The 21,143-nt window shown below is 41.3% G+C and overlaps 1 protein-coding gene across 1 annotated transcript in view; it reads left to right on the top strand.

Moving 5' to 3' along the window:
• The window catches only part of ADCY7 (adenylate cyclase 7), a 70,902-nt gene extending 50,239 nt beyond the window's left edge, over positions 1-20,663 (top strand). The window contains exons 14-27 of the mRNA XM_081335757.1: positions 2,027-2,108; positions 3,506-3,603; positions 4,664-4,748; positions 6,014-6,151; positions 7,142-7,189; positions 8,228-8,281; positions 8,424-8,584; positions 9,679-9,760; positions 11,203-11,358; positions 12,770-12,916; positions 14,399-14,506; positions 15,887-16,001; positions 16,579-16,703; positions 17,004-20,663. Coding sequence (XP_081191883.1) covers positions 2,027-2,108; positions 3,506-3,603; positions 4,664-4,748; positions 6,014-6,151; positions 7,142-7,189; positions 8,228-8,281; positions 8,424-8,584; positions 9,679-9,760; positions 11,203-11,358; positions 12,770-12,916; positions 14,399-14,506; positions 15,887-16,001; positions 16,579-16,703; positions 17,004-17,141 — 1,537 coding nt within the window. The 3' untranslated portion in view covers positions 17,142-20,663. The remainder of the gene's footprint in view (positions 1-2,026; positions 2,109-3,505; positions 3,604-4,663; positions 4,749-6,013; positions 6,152-7,141; positions 7,190-8,227; positions 8,282-8,423; positions 8,585-9,678; positions 9,761-11,202; positions 11,359-12,769; positions 12,917-14,398; positions 14,507-15,886; positions 16,002-16,578; positions 16,704-17,003) is intronic.
• Positions 20,664-21,143: the final 480 nt, after the last annotated feature.

Genomic DNA, 21,143 nt, shown 5'->3' with positions numbered 1-21,143 from the left:
ATTCAGCCGGTTTGCGCCACTTCGGCAGAACTGGATGCTATTTTTTTGTTGCCCAGGCCCAGAACAGACTTCCAGAAGCGGCATCTGCACAAAGAACCAGTTGTTCACCTATTTGAATCCCACCACGGCTTCAATTCCTGCTAAAGGAAATGTTACAAAAATCTTCTTGACTCATTCTCGGATGCCCTGCAGTTTAGCGTAGTTTTTATAGGCAGTCCTCGACTTAATGACCAGGATTGGGAGTAGAATTTCTGTTGATAAGCAAGGCGGTCGTGAGTCGCATTCAATTTTACAACCTTTTTTTTTGCCACGGTTGCTATGTGAATCATTGCAGTTGTTAAATGAGTCATAGGGTCATTAAGTGGAATCCCCCATTGGCTTTGCTTGTCAGAAGCCAGCTGGGAAGGTTGAAAACAACAACCATGTGACTCACAGATGCGTCAACCCTCCTAAATACATGCTGGTTGGTCAAGCGCCCGAATTTTGATCATGTCACCAGGATGGTCATAAGTGGGAGCACTGATTGCAGGTCCTTTTTTTTCAGTGGCGGTATAACAGTCACAATATAAATGTGTTGTAAGTTGGGGACTGCCTTTGTTATTTTGGATTCATCGCTGCAAAACAAAAACATGATTAGATTAGATTAGATAGCCTTTATTGTAATTTTTTCCTGTGGGCACAACGTAACACATTAAAAATGAAATTTAGTTGCTTGCTTTCAAAGTGTACACATAAACAACACACCTTTAAAACATACTATATACAACATAAGGGACGCGGTGGCTCAGTGGGTTAGGACGCTGAGCTTGTCGATCAGAAGGTCGGCAGTTTGGCGGGTTGAATCCCAAGTGCCGCGTAACAGCTGTTACTCGTCCCAGCTTCTGCCAACCTAGCAGTTCTAAAGCACGTAAAAATGCAAGTAGAAAAATAGGGACCACTACGGTGGGAAGGTAACAGCGTTCCGTGTGCCTCTGGCGTCTAGTCATGCCAGCCACATGACCACGGAGACGTCCTCAGACAAGCACTGGATCTTCGGCTTTGAAACGGAGATGAGCACCGGCCCCTAGAGTCGGAAACGACTAGAACGCATGTGCGGGGGAACCTTTACCTTTACGTTTACCTTATATACACCCTTACATATAAGTAACATATAACTATTAATCACTGTTCATCTTGAAGGAGGAAGCTTTAGAGTTCACAAGGTTAATACTGTATGGAACAAAGCTGTGGCTGAATCTGGATGTTCTGCTTTGGATACCACGAAGCCCCCTCCTCCCAGAAGGTAGCAAGGAAAACAGGTCGTGAAGAGGGTGTATCGTGTCCCAGACAATCTTGCGGACCGTGCTCAAGCAACGTTTATGTGCCACATTCTGGATGGAAGGGAGGGAACTGCCAACGGTCTTTTCTGCCATCCTCACCACTCTCTGCACCGCCTTCCTGTCTGAAGCAGGGATGCTTCCAAACCAGACCGTGATGCTGTATGACAGGATGATGTGGCCAAGACTGGGTTTAAAGGCAGCCAGTTACTTTTTAATATTGCAGTTCATTTCTGGGATTCTAAATTGGCTTCCACTTTGCATCTAAAATTCTCTCTGTGCTAGATGCTAATGAGAAAGTTTAGTGTTACAGGCTTTTAAAAGCACTTAAAGCAAAATTAAGTCTTAACTTCAGAGACAATGCAGCAAATAGAAAGACACCAACGAGAGTAGATAATTCTAAGGAACACATTTTGGTTCTGCAATGCAGGAACCAGTGAAGCCTTCATTCAGAACTGCTGAATTATTTAGAACAATATTCCACCTTTTATCCAGTTTTGACTGAAGGTTGTGAAACACAATGTAGGAAGTTTTATATCCGTCCCCCTTTTTATTGCTCTGTGTTGTGTTTCCCTTGATTTGTCTAAATTCCAAAATACTTGCGTGTCTTTTTAATAGCCTGATTCTTTGACGGACGAATCCTTTACTTAAAATAATTAGAATTTCACACTTGGTGCATAACAGTTTCTGTTTTCTTTTCCTTCGTGCAGACCCTGGTGTGGTAAAAAAGATGATTTCCGTGGACTGTGTGGCTTTTTGCTGTGCTTTGTCGAAACAGGACTGGAAAAAGAGGTTTGTAAGACATCAGAAGGTCGGCGGTTTGGCGGGTCGAATCCCGAGTGCCGCGTAACAGAGTGAGCACCTGTTACCCGTCCCAGCTTCTGCTAACCTAGCAGTTCGAAAGCACGTAAAAAATGCAAGTAGGAAAATAGGGACCACTACGGTGGGAAGGTAACAGCGTTCCGTGCGCCTTTGGGGTCTAGTCATGCCGGCCACATGACCACGGAGATGTCCTCGGACAAGCGCTGGCTCTTCAGCTTTGAAACGGAGACGAGCACCGGCCCCTAGAGTCGGAAACGACTAGCACACATGTACGGGGGAGCCTTTACCTTTACCTTAAGACATTGGAGGAATGTTTGGTAAAAATCTTTCAGAGCTCAAAAACGGTTGTCCTTTGGGCTTACCATTTGAAAAGGAAGCTCACCTTAACAAATCAAAATGCAATCTTATGGTTTCCTGTTTTCCAGAATTTTAGGCTGAGACAAAACCTTCCATTCATTTAGCTTCAACCAGTGTCCTAGAAAAGGATACTTTCAGTTTTCCTTTGAATATTACTTACCTTTTTTGAAGGTAAGTTGGTAGGGTTGTAAAGAGGTGATATCTAAGGACTTCCACAAAGAAGAGGGAAGGTCAACCTCTTTTCCAAGGCACCTGAAGGCAGAACAAGAAACTATGGATGGAAACTAATCAAAGAGAGAAGCAACCTAGAACTAAGGAGAAATTTCCTGACAGTGAGAACAGTTAATCAGTGGAACAACCTGCCTCCAGAAGTTGTGGGTGCTCCATCACTGGAGGCTTTTAAGAAGAGGTTGTCTGAGATGGTATAGGGCTTCCTGCCTGAGCAGAGGGCTGGACTAGAAGACCTCCAAGGTCCCTTCCAACTCTGTTATTCTGTTAATCCTTGACTTACACGCCACAACTGGGACCAGAATTTCTGTTGCTAAGCAGGGCCGTTGTTAAATGAATCATACATGATTTTATCACCTTTTTTTGCCATGGCGGTTAAGCAGGTCACTGCAGTTGTTAAGTGAACCGCATGGTTGTTAAACGAACCCAGATTATCAGAAGCTGACTGGGAAGATTGCAAATGGTGATCAGCCTGGCCCCGGCATGCTGCAACCATCGTAAATACATATCGGTTGCCATGGGGATGCTGCAACGGTCATAAGTATGAGGACCAATCATAAGTCACTTTTTTCAGTGCCATTGTAAACTTCAAAGAGTCACTAAATGCCTGGTTGCAAAAAGAGGATTTCCTGCAGTTCTACATGTTATGAGCAAAGAGGTTGTATGCCAGGTTTCATTCTGTTCATAATTTGTTTTTTGTTCTCCATGACAAAGCCACCCCCAAAGATGGTCTTTTATGAATATATCGAAGCCTTTTCTCTATCTTTTTCTCTTTCCCCCAGTATCGTACAACTCCTATTCGCAAATTGAGAGGTTATTTTGTGTGCGCTGGCATTGTTTTGCTCTGCATGTTTACAGTACAGATATGCATTATATCACAGTAAGTGTTGTCTTTATTTTTATTATGCAATCAATCCAGTTTGTGTCTTTTCTGAACCCCAAGGATTGTCTACACATGACATTGGCCAGTACTTTCTTTCCTACAAAGCTACATTTGAAGAAGAGATTGGAGAGCCATTTTCTCTGAAAGCTTATGGGGTCTCCTGCTTGAACGGGGGGTTGGACTAGAAGACCTCCAAGGTCCCTCCCAATTCTGTTATTCTGTTATTCCATAACTCTACTGTCTTTGCATGTTCAGAGGTTTTTCTGCAAAATTGTAGATTCCCCCCCCCCTCACAGAACAGAGTACTAAGGAATGGAGTAAGGAGGAAATAAAATAGCAACTCAGGCTAATTTTTTCTTCTTAAGGTGCTGGTTTTCCATGCACCTTTATTGTCTAAGTGCCAAGAGATTTTATTTTATTGATTTCATTAAATTCACATGCCACCCATCTCATTATCTAGCGACTCTGGGCAACTTACAATGCCATGAACAATTTTATAAAACCATTAAAAGGTTAAGAACGTTGAAAGATTAGGCACCGAAAGTCACACATTAACATGAATTACAAAATAGATAAAAGAGGATATGGAGGCGATAACCTCTCCTGATCTACTAGCCTCCGTCAACTCAAGGAGGATTTATCTGCAAAAAAAAAAAGCATGAGGCAAAGGGAATTTTCTACATATCTGTTTTTTGCTCCAAAGCTGTGATTTTAAAGGGAATTTTCTACATATCTGTTTTTTGCTCCAAAGCTGTGATTTTATCAAATATTTCCTGCATAGCGAAAAGCCAGTTAGGAAAAGAAAAGTGCTCGGGATGGGTGATCGTGATCCTAATTAAAATTGAATAACAAACTCCAGATCTTCAGGGTCCGGTTTTGGTAGAGGAGATTCAGACCTTTCTGGAGAATTTACAGTTTCTGAATTCCTAATCTGCTCTTGCTTGCTCTTTCCTTCCTCCTTTTTTTTACTAATGGAGCTGAAATGTTAATTTATATTGCTAGTCCATGTGTGATATGCCATAGGCTGAATAAATAAATCCTCATTATCCCTTTTCAGGTCACAAACATTTGGAATCTCATTTGGGGTCGTAGCAGTCATCATGGGGCTGATTTTGTGTGTCTGCTTTGCGGATGACTGTTGGGTAAGTATAAAAGGAAAAAGAAGGGAAACCAAAGATCTCTAGACGAGTGTTTCTCCACCTTACCAACTTTAAGATACGTGGACTTCAACTCCCAGAATTCCCCTGGCAGCATGATAACTTACAAGTTGCTGAGGCTGAGAAACACTGCTCTAGATTGCAAAAGGTCTTTTAAAAGATGCATTTTATTAAAAGGTGAACTTGTCGGCTCAGATTTTCAGATCTGCAAGTGGAATGATGCATTGCTCCCATTTGTGCAAATCCAAAAAACGTTGTAGTCTCGTTCTAGACTCTAGTTTTGTAGCAGAAGAGATTCAGACCTTTCTGGAGAATTTAGAATTTCCAAATTCTTAATCTGCTTTTGCTTATTCTTTCCTTCCTCCTCCTTTTACTAATCTAGCTGAAATGTTAATTTATATTGCTGCTAGCCCATGTGTGATAGGCCCTAGGCTGAATCTAGAGTTAGAATTCATGTCATTTTTATCTGCCATGTGGCTATAAGGGGTGGGCTCTCAAATGTCACTTTTAGCCTGATTTCGATCCCAGACAGACTGCATAAACTAAGCGTCTCTGACTTGGTATCTAGAAGGACCTCAGAAAAGGAAGAAAGAAGGGGAGGGAGAAGGAAGAAAAAAAATAAGAAACACAAGTAATTCTCAGTTTACAACAGTTCATTTACTAGCTGTTCAGAGTTGGCACAATGGCACTGAAAAAAAATTACTTATACGACCATTTTTCACGCAAACATTGTGGCATCCCAACAGTCACGTGATCAAAATTCAGACACTTGGCAGCTGACTCATGTTTTTGACAGTTGCCGTGTCCTGGGGTCATGTGACGAGCAAAGTCAGTGGGGAAGCCAGATTCACAACTGTGTTACTCTCTTAACAACTGCTGTGATCCACTCAAAACAACTGTGGCAAAAATGGTCGTGAAGTGGAGCAAAACTCACTTAGCCGTCTCACTTAATGACAGAAATGTTGGGCTGGATTATGGTCGTGAGTCAAGAACTACCCAGAGTACTGGATTATAGGAGTTGAACGGAAGCTCATCAGATTGTAGAGGAGGCTTCAGAGGTGTCCAAACAAAGCTGTGGAAATTATTCCTGGCTCTTTCAGCAGTCTAATCAAATTGCTGTTGCCTTTTTTAAAAAGCACATTTCTGGTCCTAATTATCCTCAGAACTGCAAATACGTGGAGGGTGTGATGTAACGTCTGTGCTACCGGTGGTGGATTTGCCAACTTGAAACCTTTCTTCTTTGTTGGCAGAAATGCTGTGCAAAGCGATGGCCGCTGACACGCTACTTCTGCCTGCTTTCTGAGAAAGTAGAGACGGTGCCATCCCTCAGGCTTCCTCTGGCCATCCTTGCCCTCGGCTCGCTGTTGATCCTTGCTGTTTTCAACCTGGTAATGCCATCTGTTGAATGTTCATGGGGAAGCACACAGTGGCCCTGCTTGCCCCCATCTGCAATCATGGATGATGGGAAGGCCTTAGGGTTACATCACCATGAGCTCGGAGAGTAAAATGGACATTGCCAACAAATTTGGACTGCTTGGGTATGGTTAGGAGGACATTGACTTTTCTAGGCCGCCCAATCTATCTTTCATGGGAAAATACAAGGGAAAATCCCAATGGAGTAAAATTCCACTTAGGGTTAGGGTTAGGTCACCAGGAACTCTGAGAGGAAAATGGACATCGGCAACAAATTCGGAGTGCTTGGGCATGGTTAGGAGGGCACAGACCTTTCTAGCCTGCCCTATCTATGTTTCCTGGTAAAATACATGGGAAAATCCCATTGGAGGAAAATTCCACTTAGGGTTAGGGTTAGGTCACCATGAACTCATAGAGCAAAATGGACATTGCCAACAAATTTGGAGTGCTTGGGTATGGTTAGGAGGGCACTAACTTATTTTTTTTTCTTTGAAAATTTTTCACTTCTCATCCAAGAAGCCTCTTCAGTTCACCCTTCTGAGCCTTGGTGGAGCAGTGGGCTAATGCCTCCTTAAGTAACACCAGCTGCCTGCAATTAGTGCAGGTTCGAGTCCCACCAGGCTCAAGGTTGACTCAGCCTTCCATCCTTCCGAGGTAGGTAAAATGAGGACCCAGATTGTTGGGGGCAATAAGCTGACTTTGTAATAATGCCACTTGGGGGGGCAAAAGCCCTAATAAGTAGGCATATACATAGAATGAAGGCTATTGCTAAGCACATTGATTTGTGCTTTAGATTGTAAGCCGCCCTGAGTCTTCGGAGAAGGGCGGGATTTAAATGGGATTTTAAAAAAAACTTCAATCACCCTTCTTTTCCTTTTGAAAACCTTTACTGTTTTGGTAATAAATGTATGTGTTTTGAACTGCCGCCAGAACATTCCCTAACCAGCTTTTAATGTCTTCATTAGCTAGTGAGCCAGCCTGATGGACATCAAACCTCGCCAAATTCCAACCCAGTGAGTAAAAATCTGATTTTATTGGCTGGAATAATTGCTTGGGCTTAATAGCAGGTGTAAGCTATTCAACAGGTTCTTGTGAAAATACTCTATAATGTTGTGATTATAGGCTGCACTGACTTTATCTAGCTTTTCCATCTCCTTTCTGTAGAATAGATTTGTTGGCTGTTGCTCACAAATTGCCTTTTTTTAAACAAGAGCTTATCTCAGGATGGAGATTTGCAAATGAACCTTGTTCTATTTGGATCCAACCTTGATTGTGTCGCATTTATATTCTGTTGATGCTCTTGGCTAAAAGCCAAGTTAAAAAATCAGAATGCGAATGATTAAAATGAGTTTGAATCCATTGGAAATGTTTATTTTGAAACATTAATCCCATGCATAACTTTTTGTGGGTGTGGGTGTGTCATCTATACAGGCAGTCCTCGAATTATAACCATTCACTTAGTGACAGATTGAAGTTACTAGCTCAGCATGGAAAAAAAGGGACTCATTTTTTTCGCATTTACAACCGTTGCAGCGTCCCCCTGGTCACATGATCAAAATTTGGGCCCTTGGAAACTGGCATGTATTTATTACAGTTGCATTGTCCTGGGTTCGAGTGATCACCATTTGTAACTTTCCCACCCAGCTTCCGACAAGCAGGAATTCTGGGAGTTGAAGTCCACAGATCTTAGTTGCCAAGGTTTATATTTTGACTCGCACAATATTTTAAAACAATAGTAATAATAAGCCCTCTGCTAGTAGTCTGACATGAAAACATGTCCACACGATACCCTTACCAAATGCAGTGAATTGCTTAATGACGATGGGCAGGAAATGAGGCACAACTCACTTAAAGGTTGCTTAGAAATGGACATTTTGTGGTCAACCATGGTCATTAAGTCAGGGATTGCCTATAGTTTTTTTTGTCAGCCCTCTTATGTATTTTTGTTAAGTTGTCTCCTCACGATTTTTCTTGTGTGAAGCCCATTGTATCACCTCAATCATTATTTATGTTTTTCCCCTTTCCCCACCCCATCCCCCCCAAAAAAACAGCTGCCAGGAAACCATTCAGGTATTGAAGATGGATCACCTAGTATGATCTACCCGGTGAGTGAAGAGGGATGTAATATTTTAAAAGTACAGATTTGGGCCCAGCCCTGGGTAACCTGCTTGGACAAGAGAACCTCTGCTAGTACTCTTGACATGAAAACATTTGCTAACTCTCGCTTTAATCCTTCTTTTCTACCAGTATTATGCCTACTGCTGCCTCCTGAGCTTCATGGCGTGTTCCGTGTTCCTCCGAATGAGTTTTGAACTCAAGCTCATGCTGCTCTCAGGAGCCGTCGTGGGGTATTTCGTCATATTTAACCGCAATCCGTATGTCACCTGTGAGCCGGACTGTGCACAGAGGTAGGAAAGAGCTTGTATCTCAAGAGTAACTTTGCCAGGGCAGATGGTGGGGTGGAGTGGGATGAAAACGATAGCAAAGTAATAGTGGAAGAGATGAAAGTTACTCAGGTCTCTGCAGACTATTTTAAGACACCATTTGCCATTGAAAATATTGGTGCCTATAGTTTGGAGTGGGTGCTACAAAATGCCATACGGGGCAATTGGGTTGTTTCTTTGATGTCACTGTTATAAATAGCATTTGCCTTTCTTCTATTTACATGCTTTATTTTGAGCAGTGAAATGAACGTTCTAACAAGTTCGAAATGAGCTCACATTTTCCCTTCCTTCCTTCCTTCCTTTTTTCTTCCTTCCTTCCTCCCTCCCTCCCTTCCTCTCATACACACATGCTTTTGTCTCTCCTTCCTCCCTTCCTCCCTTCTTTCCTTCCTTCCTTCTCTCTCCTTCCCTTCCTCCCTCCCTCCCTTCCTTATCTTCCTTCCTTCCTTCCCTCCCTCCCTTTCTTTTCTCTCCTTTCCTTCTTTCCTTCCTCCCTTCCTCCCTTCCTTTTCTCTCTCCTTTCCTTCCCTTCCTTCCTTCCTTCCCTTCCTCCCTTTCTTTTCTCTCCTTTCCTTCTTTCCTTCCTCCCTTCCTCCCTTCCTTTTCTCTCTCCTTTCCTTCCCTTCCTTCCTTCCTTCCCTTCCTCCCTTTCTTTCTCCTTTCCTTCTTTCCTTCCTTTTCTCTCTCCTTTCCTTCCTTCCATCCTTCCTTCCTTCCTTCCTTCCTTCCTTCCTTCCTCCCTTCCTTCCTCCCTCCCTATCTTCCTTCCTTCCTTCCTTCCTTCCTCCCTTCCTTCCTCCCTCCCTATCTTCCTTCCTTCCTTCCTTCCTTCTTCCCTCCCTCCCTCCCTCCCTCCCTATCTTCCTTCCTTCCTTCCCTCCCTCCCTTCCTTCCTGAAAGCCACTTCACTGTTTCTCTTGAGGAAGATACTTTTAACAAATATTAGTGCAAGTTTTCTTTCTTATGCATTCTGTAGTTCAAACTTTTGAACTTTTTCAATCATAAACATGTGTGTTTCATGGAATTGTTCTAATTTGTTCTTTTATTTTCTACTTCAGGCTTTTTATAAAAAATCCCATAGTGATGATCAATTTGTACCTGGCACTTTTTTATATAACTCTGGTTCTGTTGTCCAAGCAGGTATGGATTTGTGTATGGCTTATGTCTGTGTCTCCTCCATTTTCAGCCCAGTAATTGGGGAAGTTGACCCCAACACCCAGAAGTGTCTTTCTATCAGTCATCATCATCATCATCATTATCGTCATCATCATCATCATCATTATTGTTATTATTATTACTCTTTACATCTGTCATTGTCATCATTGTTTGTTCACAGAACAAATGTATCAAATGACAACATATACAATAAAAACTGAACTATGAAACTATGTAGGAGCAGGTCATTGAAAGTCATTGTTGGACAAACATAAAGCTGGATGGTGATGTCACAGCTGACTTTTCTCATTATTTTCTTAACGCACAACTTTAAAGCTCAAAAATTACATTGGAAGAGGACAAGAGCAAAGTTTTTGAACCATGGGGGTGTTACGGTGGAAGATATTAATCAAACAGATTCCTTTTTCACCAGAACGTCATTTTCTGATGGAGTTCCAACCAGTGCATTGGGTACATCCGCTTCCTAATAGTGGAAACATATTATCCCCGTGTAGCGATGCACACAAAACCAAAAGAACAAATCCCAGCCCTTCGGTACACAAATAAAGCATTCATCATAGTCTAATTTCCCCCCCGAAAAGCACATTTCTATTTTAAACTGCCTTTAATTGTTTATCCCAAGGCATTGCTCTGGGCTGTCCATAATGACTTAGCAATCATTGATATTATTCTTGTTAATAATTTTACTTGTTTGAGCTCTATGCCTGTGAAGTGGCTATGATTGCACGGATCTGAGCATAAATCCCCATATGGAAGATACGTGTCTGTACAAATTTGGGCCTTTTATATTAAAATATAATAAGGCAAATTATCCATCTATAGCCATTCCAATTCAGAAAAACGAATGAACAGTGATTTAGGTGGATAAGCTTAAGTGCCAAAAAATGGAAACGGACCACTTTGTGCTGTTGTTAAGAAAATACAACGCCTTGCCCACTTTAGAAGCACAATTTATTGTTTTAGTTTTGTTGTTTGTTGTCCAGAGTCACTTGCTCATGAGATGGGTGCCTCTGTAAATTAGATATAGATATAGGGATAGATAGATAGATAGATAGATAGATAGATAGATAGATAGATAGATAGATAGATAGATAGATAGATAGAGATAGATAGATAGATAGATAGATAGATAGATAGATAGATAGATAGATAGATAGACAGATAGACAGACAGACAGACAGATAGGCAGGCAGACAGACAGACAGACAGACAGATCCTATGCATGTCTATTTAAAAGTAAAATTTATAGGAATTCCTGAAACATGCAAAGTCAGTTGGATTAGTCATTGTATAAATCAATTGTTGCCATAAATCAATTGTTTTCTAATCTTTGCAACATCAGTATGAAATAAACTTTGTTGCTGATAGTTTTGGGAACTAATTCCTGACTCCTTGTTTGTTTGCAGATAGACTATTATTGTCGGCTGGATTGCCTACAGAAAAACAAATTCAAAAAGGAACATGAGTCATTTGAAACCATGGAGAATGTAAACAGGCTACTGCTTGAAAATGTCCTCCCAGCTCATGTGGCAGCCCATTTTATTGGGGACAAATTAAATGAGGTATGGAAAAGTTCACTGTGATGTTACATAGCAGATACTTGGTTGAAGGTGCTGGTAGCACTTGAAGAGGTCATTCACTGACATTGCCCTCAAATTAAAAAAGAAAGAATCCTAGGTACTGGTAGAAAACCCATTCTCAGTGACTGGTTCATACAACGTATTAAGCCTGGCTCCTTGATTAAGTCACCTTGATTTTGTTTAGTTATAACAGTAAGTCGTAAGCCATGATTCACAAGCCACAGGACCTGGATTCATACCGCAAGCTAAGCCAAAACTATGAAAATCACTGTAAGGTTATTGGAATGTCACCTCATCCACAACTATGGCTCCTAAGCCATGGAGGGCTCTTTTGAGGGAGATGCTACATAAATAAAATTTATCATCATAATACTGTAGAACTCCAGTATCTGAATATCTGAAAAACTCAGGAGGATCTTCAGCCAACAGAGCATGTGTGCACTCTTTAAACCCAAGAATACACTAAGACAGAGGTTTGTCCACTCCAGGGATAAAACACCCAGACACAAGCTGAGCAACCCGGTATATGCAGTACAATGCACTGAGATATGTGCATATCTGTACATTGGGGAAACAAAACCAACCACTTCACAAATGCACGGCACAAGATAGGAGAACAAACCCATCAGGACAAGATTCAGCAGTCCATCTGCTTTTAAAAGACAAAGGCCACTCTTTCGAAGACAGCAAAGTCCACATTTTGGGCAGAGAGGACTTCTGGTTTGAAAGAGGGGTCAAAGAGGCCATCTTGGTCAAAAGAGAACAGCCCTCTCTCAACAGAGGGGGAGGGATACAACATCATCTAGATAGATGTTTCTACAACAGAGTCCTTTCAGCAGTTTCAAGAAGGCTCCACACCCATTTGCGCCACTCAGGTGACCCTCCAAGTGGCCTTAATGAGTCTCTAAAAGAAGGCAAATGACCAGCTGTCTGCAAGGAGTATAAATCCTTCCGTTCCCCACCATCCGGTCAGAGCTGAAGCAGCTTCTTGGATGAGAAGCAAAACATCTTCAAAGACAATCAAGAAAGTCCAGTTGCCTCTTAGACAGTTACTTCTTAAGGGCTTGTTGTGCACTATAGATTCTTAGGGGTGACAAAAGAGGCATCACACACACACACACACAAATGGCAAATGAATGAAACATTGGAAGAAATATGGGTGTGCTGGCTGACACACAAAAAAAGAGTAGCACCCCTTAATGCAAGTCGGCGTGGCAGGTTCCTTTGTATAGCACCTAATTTTTGACTTGTGCAATTTCGGTGGACTTACTGGAGAGGAACTTTGTGTGTCATTGTTGCCTTGGTTAAAAGAGGTGGGTGGAGAGAGGTGGGTGGGAGTAGAGCATTACGTTGAAAGTGATTGTTCATGAACCTATTGTTACATGTCCCCCAGGACTGGTATCATCAATCTTACGACTGTGTGTGTGTCATGTTTGCCTCAGTCCCCGACTTCAAGGTATTTTATACGGAGTGCGACGTCAACAAGGAAGGACTGGAATGTCTTCGTCTCCTGAATGAGATCATTGCTGATTTTGATGAGGTATCTCCTTATTGACTTTGGGTTCACTGTTCCTCAACCTTGGCAGCTTGAAGATGTGGACTTCAACGTGCTGGCTGGGGAATTCTTGGAGTCCACATGCCTTCCCAGTTGCCAACGTTGAGAAACGCTTGCTCTGCATATGTAGATTTGTTACTTGAGAACTCGGATGAACCTTCTCCTCAAATATTTAGCAGGGCTTGTTCACCTATGTGATTTAGCCATCCTTTAGTCTTAATAGACAACAATCTGAAACAGATGTAAACAAAAGGTACATCCAACTCCAACATGAGGTTTTGAAAGTTGGTGGATGATGGGTGTGTCTCGGCTTGGGACTGCTAACCTTGTCTGAACTGGAAAACCTAGAAAGATCAAGCCTGGTTAGTACAGATAGTCCTTGACGTATAACCACACCTGAGCCCAACTTTTCTGTTGCTAAGCAAGACACTTGTTAAGTGAGTTTTGCCCCATTTTACGACCTTTCTTGCCACAGTTGTTAAGTGAACCACCGCATTTGATAAGTTGTTAAGTGAATCTGGTTTCCCCATTTACTTTGCTTGTCAGAAGGTCACAAAAAAGTGATCACATGACCCAAGGACACTGCAACCGTCCTAAATATGAGTCGGTTGCCAAGCATCAGAATTTTGACCATACAATAGTGGGAATGCTACAGTGGTGTGAAAAAAGGGTCATAAGCCTCTTTTTTCAGTGCCCTTGTCACTTTGAGTGTCATTAAACAAATGGCTGTGAGTTGAGAACTACCTGTAACCAAATAGGACACTGCCAGGGAAATACCAGAGTTGTAGACTTGACTGGGAAACTGAACAACAATCTGGCAGAAAGAACTGTTGCCAAGAAAAAAAGGGTTGTGTCAATGAGATCACTAGGAGTCAAGTTTGATTGACAGGGTTTATTATTATTTTTTTACCTGGTTCCAAGGAATCAGTTGGGAAGACTGGTAGGGAAAGAACATAACTCATTTGTACCACATAATATTTGTACCACAGAATGGCTCCAGGTTCCATTCTTTGCATCTTCAGATTGGAAGAACATGGGAGCTGATTCTTCTGACCTTCGAAAGCTATTACAATATTGGACTAAACTTTATAATCAAAAATAACTGAAGACTTCCTATATTAAGCCAAAATATTGTACAGCATTTTAATTTTATTATGTTAGCAGGATAACGGTTCATGTTGACTTGGTAGCCTTCAGTAATAGAAAAGTGACAAATTAAAAAGCGTGGCTTGTCTATCGGCATTTTGAGAGTTGAAAGCATTACACCAAACCTCAAGTCATGCAGATTAATCACATGCATTCTATCCTTAAGATATCTGCAAAAAATTGAAAATATTAGACTGAATTCTGTATCTGCAGAAGCTCAACTTGAGTTGGCTCTTTTTTCCAGAAAACCTGGCCTTTCGTACAACTATAAAGAGAGAGAATGGACAACTCCTAAATACTATACATTTTTTTCCTCAACAGCTGCTGCTAAAGCCTAAATTTAGTGGGGTTGAAAAAATCAAAACTATTGGGAGCACGTACATGGCAGCATCTGGACTGTGTGTGGTCCCTGGTCAAGAGAATAATGTGGTAGGTCTCCTTTTGAAGGGTTAATTCCTCAGAACAGTGTTTCAATCTGAAGATGTCTAGACTTCATTTCCCAGAATTCTTTGAGCTGAAGTCCATACATCTTCAAGTTCACTTCGTATCATAATTTTGAAGTATCTTACAGCTCATATTTGTCCTAATCATACCCAAACATTTTACCTTCTTCTCAGTCTTAAAGCCCATTTTACTCATCAGTTCTGATTAATCTTCTAGTCTCATATTTCTGTTAACAACTTCCGTCTTCTGTTTTATTATTCTTAAAATCTGCTAATGGACCACATTCTTTCTAGTTCCCTATTATTTCAGCTTGCTTTAAGGAATCATACAGAACCAACACTAAGTCATCAAAAGCCCTTCACTTTTAAGGTGGTTTTTTTTTTCATTTTTAACCCCACAGCGTTCTCATCTCGTCCTATAAGTGAATTCAGTAGTTCCAGAACTAAACCAGAGAGGGGATAATGGGCATCGATGTCTTTGTCCTTTTTTGTGTGCCTCACAGGGTTTTGTTAGATCTCCATTAACAATTATTTGTGTTTCAAAGTGTAGATCAGGGGTAGGCAACCTTGGCTCTTTTATGAATTCAACTCCCAGAATTCCTGAGCCAGCCATGCTGAGGGGAAAGGGAGAGGTTTCCAAGCTGAGCCATGCTGGCTCGGGAATTCTGGGAGTTGAAGTCCACGAGTCATAAAAGAGCCAAGGTGGCCTACTCCTGGTGTAGATCCATCCAGTGTAGATGGATCTTATCCACTTTATGAAGGTCTCTCCAAAATTTGTACCTTCCAAAACCTTAAACAAGAAAGTGTGGTTCAAATTAGCAAAGATCTTTTCTACCTCTACAGCTTGTTTTTCATTGGGTTGCTCCAAATATTCCAAAATGTCCAACACATTTATAACATTATCCTTTTAACTGCTTCTGCCAGCTATAATAGTTGGTTTTCATAAGATACATTGTTGATGAAGGACAAGACAGTGGCAGTGTTTAAGCAATGCATCGATCCTGTAGGCACTAAGATTTTTGCCCTGAAGTGAAGGGATCACTGAATCTACCACTCACCTTCTGTTACATCGCTGCTTTTTCAAAGATGTCATTACATTTTACAACTCATATTTTAGTAGAACATCAATCCAACTTCCAGGCCATTTGGATTTCTTATATAAAAGTTGCTGCCTTTGTTTTTGGAATGTAACCAAGTTCAGACTGACTCTTTGTAAAGCACGCTGTGATTTGATCATATGGTTAGCACAACTGTGCCTCTGTTTGTTTATATTAGTACGCCTTGGCTGTTGTCTATTTGAGGAATTCTGGCTGTTGACTGCCATCATGTTTTGCTAATGACGTCTCGCTTTCCACCATCTCTTTAGGATCAAGAAAAACAGTGTGCTCAAATTGGCATCATGGTGGAGTTTGCCATAGCCTTGATGACTAAGCTAGATGGCATCAACCGCCATTCGTTCAACAATTTCCGTCTCCGTGTTGGTAAGTTTGGGACGAGGTGATCTCCTCCCAGATCAAAAGAGTGGTATGGTGTTTTTTTATATATATTAAGGTTACTGTCATAGTTCCAACAGATGAAACTCTTCAAAAGAACTTCGAGGCATTGTTTTACCTTAAAGAATCTTTATTTTGAGTAGTATATCGGCACTGCATAAATGACACCAAAATCTGAGTTCCCCTCCCCTGAGCACCTAGTATCAAAAGCACAATTCCCTCCTCCAATTAACAGTCATAAATCACATCCCCCAATTAGCTACAAGCTCTCCAGTTCTCCAGCCCGCCAATTCCTTATCAGCTCTGGTTACAATAACCTTCTTTCTCACACTAGATTTAGTGTTGTTATGTTTAGCTGAACTCTCATTCACATCCCCTTTCCCCAGCATCATCCAACTCTAAAAGCAAAAGGTAAAAGATGGCTACATTTCCATCTGTTGTCAATGCAAAAACATCCGATGTTAGCAGCATTTGACACACCCATGGTTTTCTCCCAAGTTTGCATACAACCTGTGTACACTTTATGTGATACATTTATTTTCTCCTTCCCCATCCTGTTTATCAGGCATCAATCACGGACCGGTAGTAGCTGGTGTGATCGGTGCCCGAAAACCCCAATATGATATTTGGGGAAACACAGTCAATGTTGCCAGCAGAATGGAAACTACTGGAGAACTTGGGAAAATCCAGGTAAAAGAAGAAGAGAAATTTTGGGTTTTGATAGAAGAAAACTTCAAAAAATAACTATATGTTGAACATGGAGATTAGTTCAGCCAAGCCATGTAGCTCTTAACTACTGGAAAATAAGGGGGGGGGTATTGCAACACCTGATGGGATTTGTTTCTATGATCCATATTTAGCTTTGACTGTGCAGATAAACTTACCGATGTTATAAGTTCTCCTGGAAGTGCCAGCAAAAAAAAAAGCAGGGTCCAAAATCAATCAAATATTCATTGAAGATGAATATTTCAACTTCTGTCTCGTACACAGGTTACCGAAGAGACGTGCAAAATACTGAAGAGCCTGGGGTATGCTTGTGAATGCCGAGGACTGATTAACGTGAAAGGAAAGGGAGAATTAATCACATACTTTGTCTGCACCGATACAGCCAAATCCCAAGTTTTTTGACCCGAAAGAGAAGATGCTGAGAAATTATGTTTAAAATTTCTGGTTGGACTTTTGTTTTTATTTTATTTTTTTAGCAATGGTTCAATTCTGTCGTCTTCTGTAAAGGGGTTTTATGCCGAATGACTCTCTGTGCTGGCGTTTTTGCATCTCAAGAGAAGGAACGCAAGAGGTCCTTGAAAGATGTTTACAAGTCAAGTCTACTGGAGACCATTATTATTATTATTATTTTTAATTCCTGCCACAGGGGACCCAGAATTTTCTGTGGACTGGCAACCGAGCGGATTGCTTGGTTCAAGATGCCCTGCCCTCATGCTTCATCCTTGGTCTTTCATGAGGATAGATTGGAGGATTGCGATAGCACTGCCTTGAGCAAAAAATCAGAGGACAATAGACCGGATTGGAACCTGCATCTCGAAGGCCTTTTTTTAGGTGGAACAACCATCTGCTCTGCCATTAAATTGTGGTCCCTCCTCTCATTGTCCATTAGAGCCACCCTCAGAGCTGCTGCAGGTCCCCCCAAAACTGCGCTTCCATGTTTCTCTTCGACTAATGTTTCAAGACTCAAGCATATCTTCCTTGCAGTCCTTCTCTACCATCACAAAATAAATTAGACCTGCCTTGTTTTCATCGCTACTTACCTCATTTCTGTTCTGGAAGGAACAGCCTAAGGGAGGACTTCCCCAGCTAATGCAGATCTGCTTTTCTGGAATTCGCTTCTTGGACTTGGTATCAACGACACTTGTGGGTTTGCGTCCTAAATGTGCTCGTTTTTTGGGGGGGTTGAAGGACTCTTGAGAAGCCTTTTCCTTCCTTTTTCTCTTGTTTATTTTTTATTTTATTTTATTTTTATTTATTTTAATTCCATTTATATCCTGCCCTTCTCCAAAGACTCAGGGCGGCTTACAAGCTTAGCAGTAGCCTTCATTCTATGTATATGCCTGCTTATTAGGGCTTTCACACACCCCCCAAGCGGCATTATTACAAAGTCAGCTTAATTGCACCCAACAATCTGGGTCCTCATTTTACCTACCTCGGAAGGATGGAAGGCTGAGTCAACCTTGAGCCTGGTGGGACTCGAACCTGCACTAATTGCAGGCAGCTGGTGTTACTTAAGGAGGCATTAGCCCACTGCTCCACCAAGGCTCTTTGCAAGATGCTTGTCTTTGCAAGATGCTTTTTGAGTTCAACAGCCATTCGGTGGCCTACAGTAATGTGGAAATCCCTGCATTCTCAGTCTAAAATCCAGGCTCTTTCTTAAAGTAGAAACCCTGCTTATATAAATTATGGGCAATTCCTAGTACAACTGCACGACTAATACTAAAATAGAATGGTGGATTAATCTCCCAAATGGGTTGCGGTATAGAGAAACCATTGGGCCTTTTTTCCCCCCCTTGGTGTCAGAAACACCTTCATAATTTTAAGCGACGTAGAGCATTATGGACGGGGTCTCCGTGTCCCCAGCAGCTCCTGTTCAAACACTGCACAGTAAGTAAAACTGTCCGTATCGTACTGCTGAATTTTATCTTGTGTAGGTTCTCAACCAGAATGAACAAGAAGCAGGCCAGGTAGCCCTACAGGCAGTCCTCGACTTACGACCCAGTTGGGATCAGATTTTGCATTGCTAAGCAAGGCAGTTGTTAAATGAATCACCCCTGATTTTATGACCTTGCTTTGGCATGGTTGCTAAGCAGGTCAATTGTTGTTAAAGGAACCACATGGTCCTTAAGTGAATCCAGCTTACCGCATTAATTTTGCTTGCTGGAAGCCAATCAGATGACCCCGAGACCATCAAACAGATACATGCTGGTTGACAAGTGCCCAAATTTTGACCCTGTGTCATGGTTCCGATAGACGAGACCAATAAAAAGAACTCCAAGGCAAAAATTTTCCTTATTCGGCGACATAATATCGACGTGTTCAAAAGTGAACCCAAGACTGAAACAAACAACGCCCCCCCACAAGGTTACAAAGTTACAAGTGAAATTTCCCACCCTTGTAGTATGTCATAAATCACATTCCCCAATTAACTACTGGCACGGGCTTTGTAACTAAAGATACAGCCCGCCAAAATGCAGCTAGCAATGACCTTGGTTCCCACAGGACCATATATTGTTATGGCTATGATAAAGCTCTCGTCTCCCTCCTCCCAAGTCGGTGGCAACCAAAAAAGCAAGGGGAAATGGCTTCAGCTGATTTTGTTGCAGACTTGATGCCGTGGAGACGCTGCAAGGGAAAAAGTGCAAGGACCGCTTACTTTTTAAAGGGTCATTGGAAGGGTCATTGGAAGGGTCACTAAATGAATGAGGACTACCTGCGCTATGTCTGTGTCAGCCTCATCTATGTCTCTCTCTATTATTCATCTCTACTCTTTATTTCAAAGTATGACCCTGCTTTTTGCCTCAGGATTTCTGAAGAATCCACGGGCTGTTTTAATGCATTGCTAATCTTTACCCTCAGCTGAAGGTAGGTTTTGACTACGTGGGAAGCCTGACCACAAAATATAACGAAAACGTGATGCATTTCAGGGATCGGTTGGGGGGAAAAAAACGTGTTGTTAAAGCACAAGAATGCTACTCGTGAAATAAAATTACCGTCTGAGTCCACAGCAATTACAGTTTCTGTTAGATGGGACTATGGAATCGGACACGCAACTACGAAAAGGTGTTTTGTTCTGACACCTCTGATATTGTGCCAAATTAGGGCAACCAACTGAAAGAATGATCTGCTTGTGCATCAAATCTAGAACACACAGGAAGAAAGGACAGCATTTATTTCAGATTATCTCTAAAGTACTAGTGACTTTTGTCGACTGGTACTCTTAAGGACTGCCTATATTTTGCTGTGATTTTATTTCTGCTAGATCCATTAGAACGCATTTTCGATATAAAGATTTATAGATTTGAAGAAATCGGAGCATTCTCTAGAGTGAGTCTATTAACGAGGGCTGCTCGTATTCCATTTTTAAAAAGTTTCACAGCGCAGTTCAATTGACTGCAAATCCTTTTATGCTAAACCCTGTGTGCACCCTTATTGTGTTCATTATAATTACTGTGTAATTAATATGTGGAGGATGAATTTCCTACGTTTCATGATGGGAACAAACTTCTAGTGAGGTCTTACTATAGATAAAGGACTTTTAGAAAGTCTTAGGAGATTAAAGTAGATTATATTCAAGAGTATTAAGATAAAATAATCCTGGGTAGTGTTAAAAAGGTTGGGCAACTGTCTTTTTTTTTGTAATAACTGCAAGTTAATGTGAAATATTACTTTTCGTTTCTTGTTTTTAATTGTACATTTATTACAAGTTTGGTTTTTAAAATAAAAGGCAGAAGTTAGAATGTTTTTCTTCAGAAATTCTCTACTAACATTTGAAATCATTAGCTTTGACCATTGCTCTCAAAGGTATGTCGACAGAAACATTTGCAGAATTGTTATCTTCTATTGTGCATTATATTGCTGTCCAGGCAACCTGGTCTAAGCTATGCTGCTTCCACTTTTTAAGTTTTCTGTATTAAACATTTCACCTTATTTGATGTTATTTCTTCTGTACTTTATATACAAATATTCTTAAGAATCAGACCCCTAGTCTCTGCAGTACACTTAGTCTGTGGACAGTTTGAACAACAGTTCAAAGTTACAGAAGAACTGAAAAAAGTGACTTTTCACACTTACAACCATTGCAGCGTTCCCATGATCAAAATTCAGATGCTTGGCAACTCACTCACATTTATGACGGTTGCAGTCTCCCGTGTGTGTGTGTGTTACGTGATCTCCTTCTGCGACCATCTGACAAGCAAAGTCAATGGGGAAGCCAGGTTCACTTAACAATCCTCTTGCTACCTTAACAGCTGCAGTGATTTGCTTAACAGCCGTGCAAAAAATAAGGTCATAAAATGGGAGCAAGCTCATTTATGAAATGTGTCACTTAGCAACAGACGTTTTGGGCTAAGTTGTGGTGGTTAAGTCGAGAGCTATCTGTTCTGAGGACAGGGACGGAATTTA

Source organism: Vipera berus (assembly GCF_964194415.1).
Source record: "Vipera berus genome assembly, chromosome: 10".
NCBI lineage: Eukaryota > Metazoa > Chordata > Lepidosauria > Squamata > Viperidae > Vipera > Vipera berus.
The sequence above is the reverse complement of the archived record's forward strand: the minus strand, read 5'-3'. Positions and strand labels throughout refer to the sequence as shown.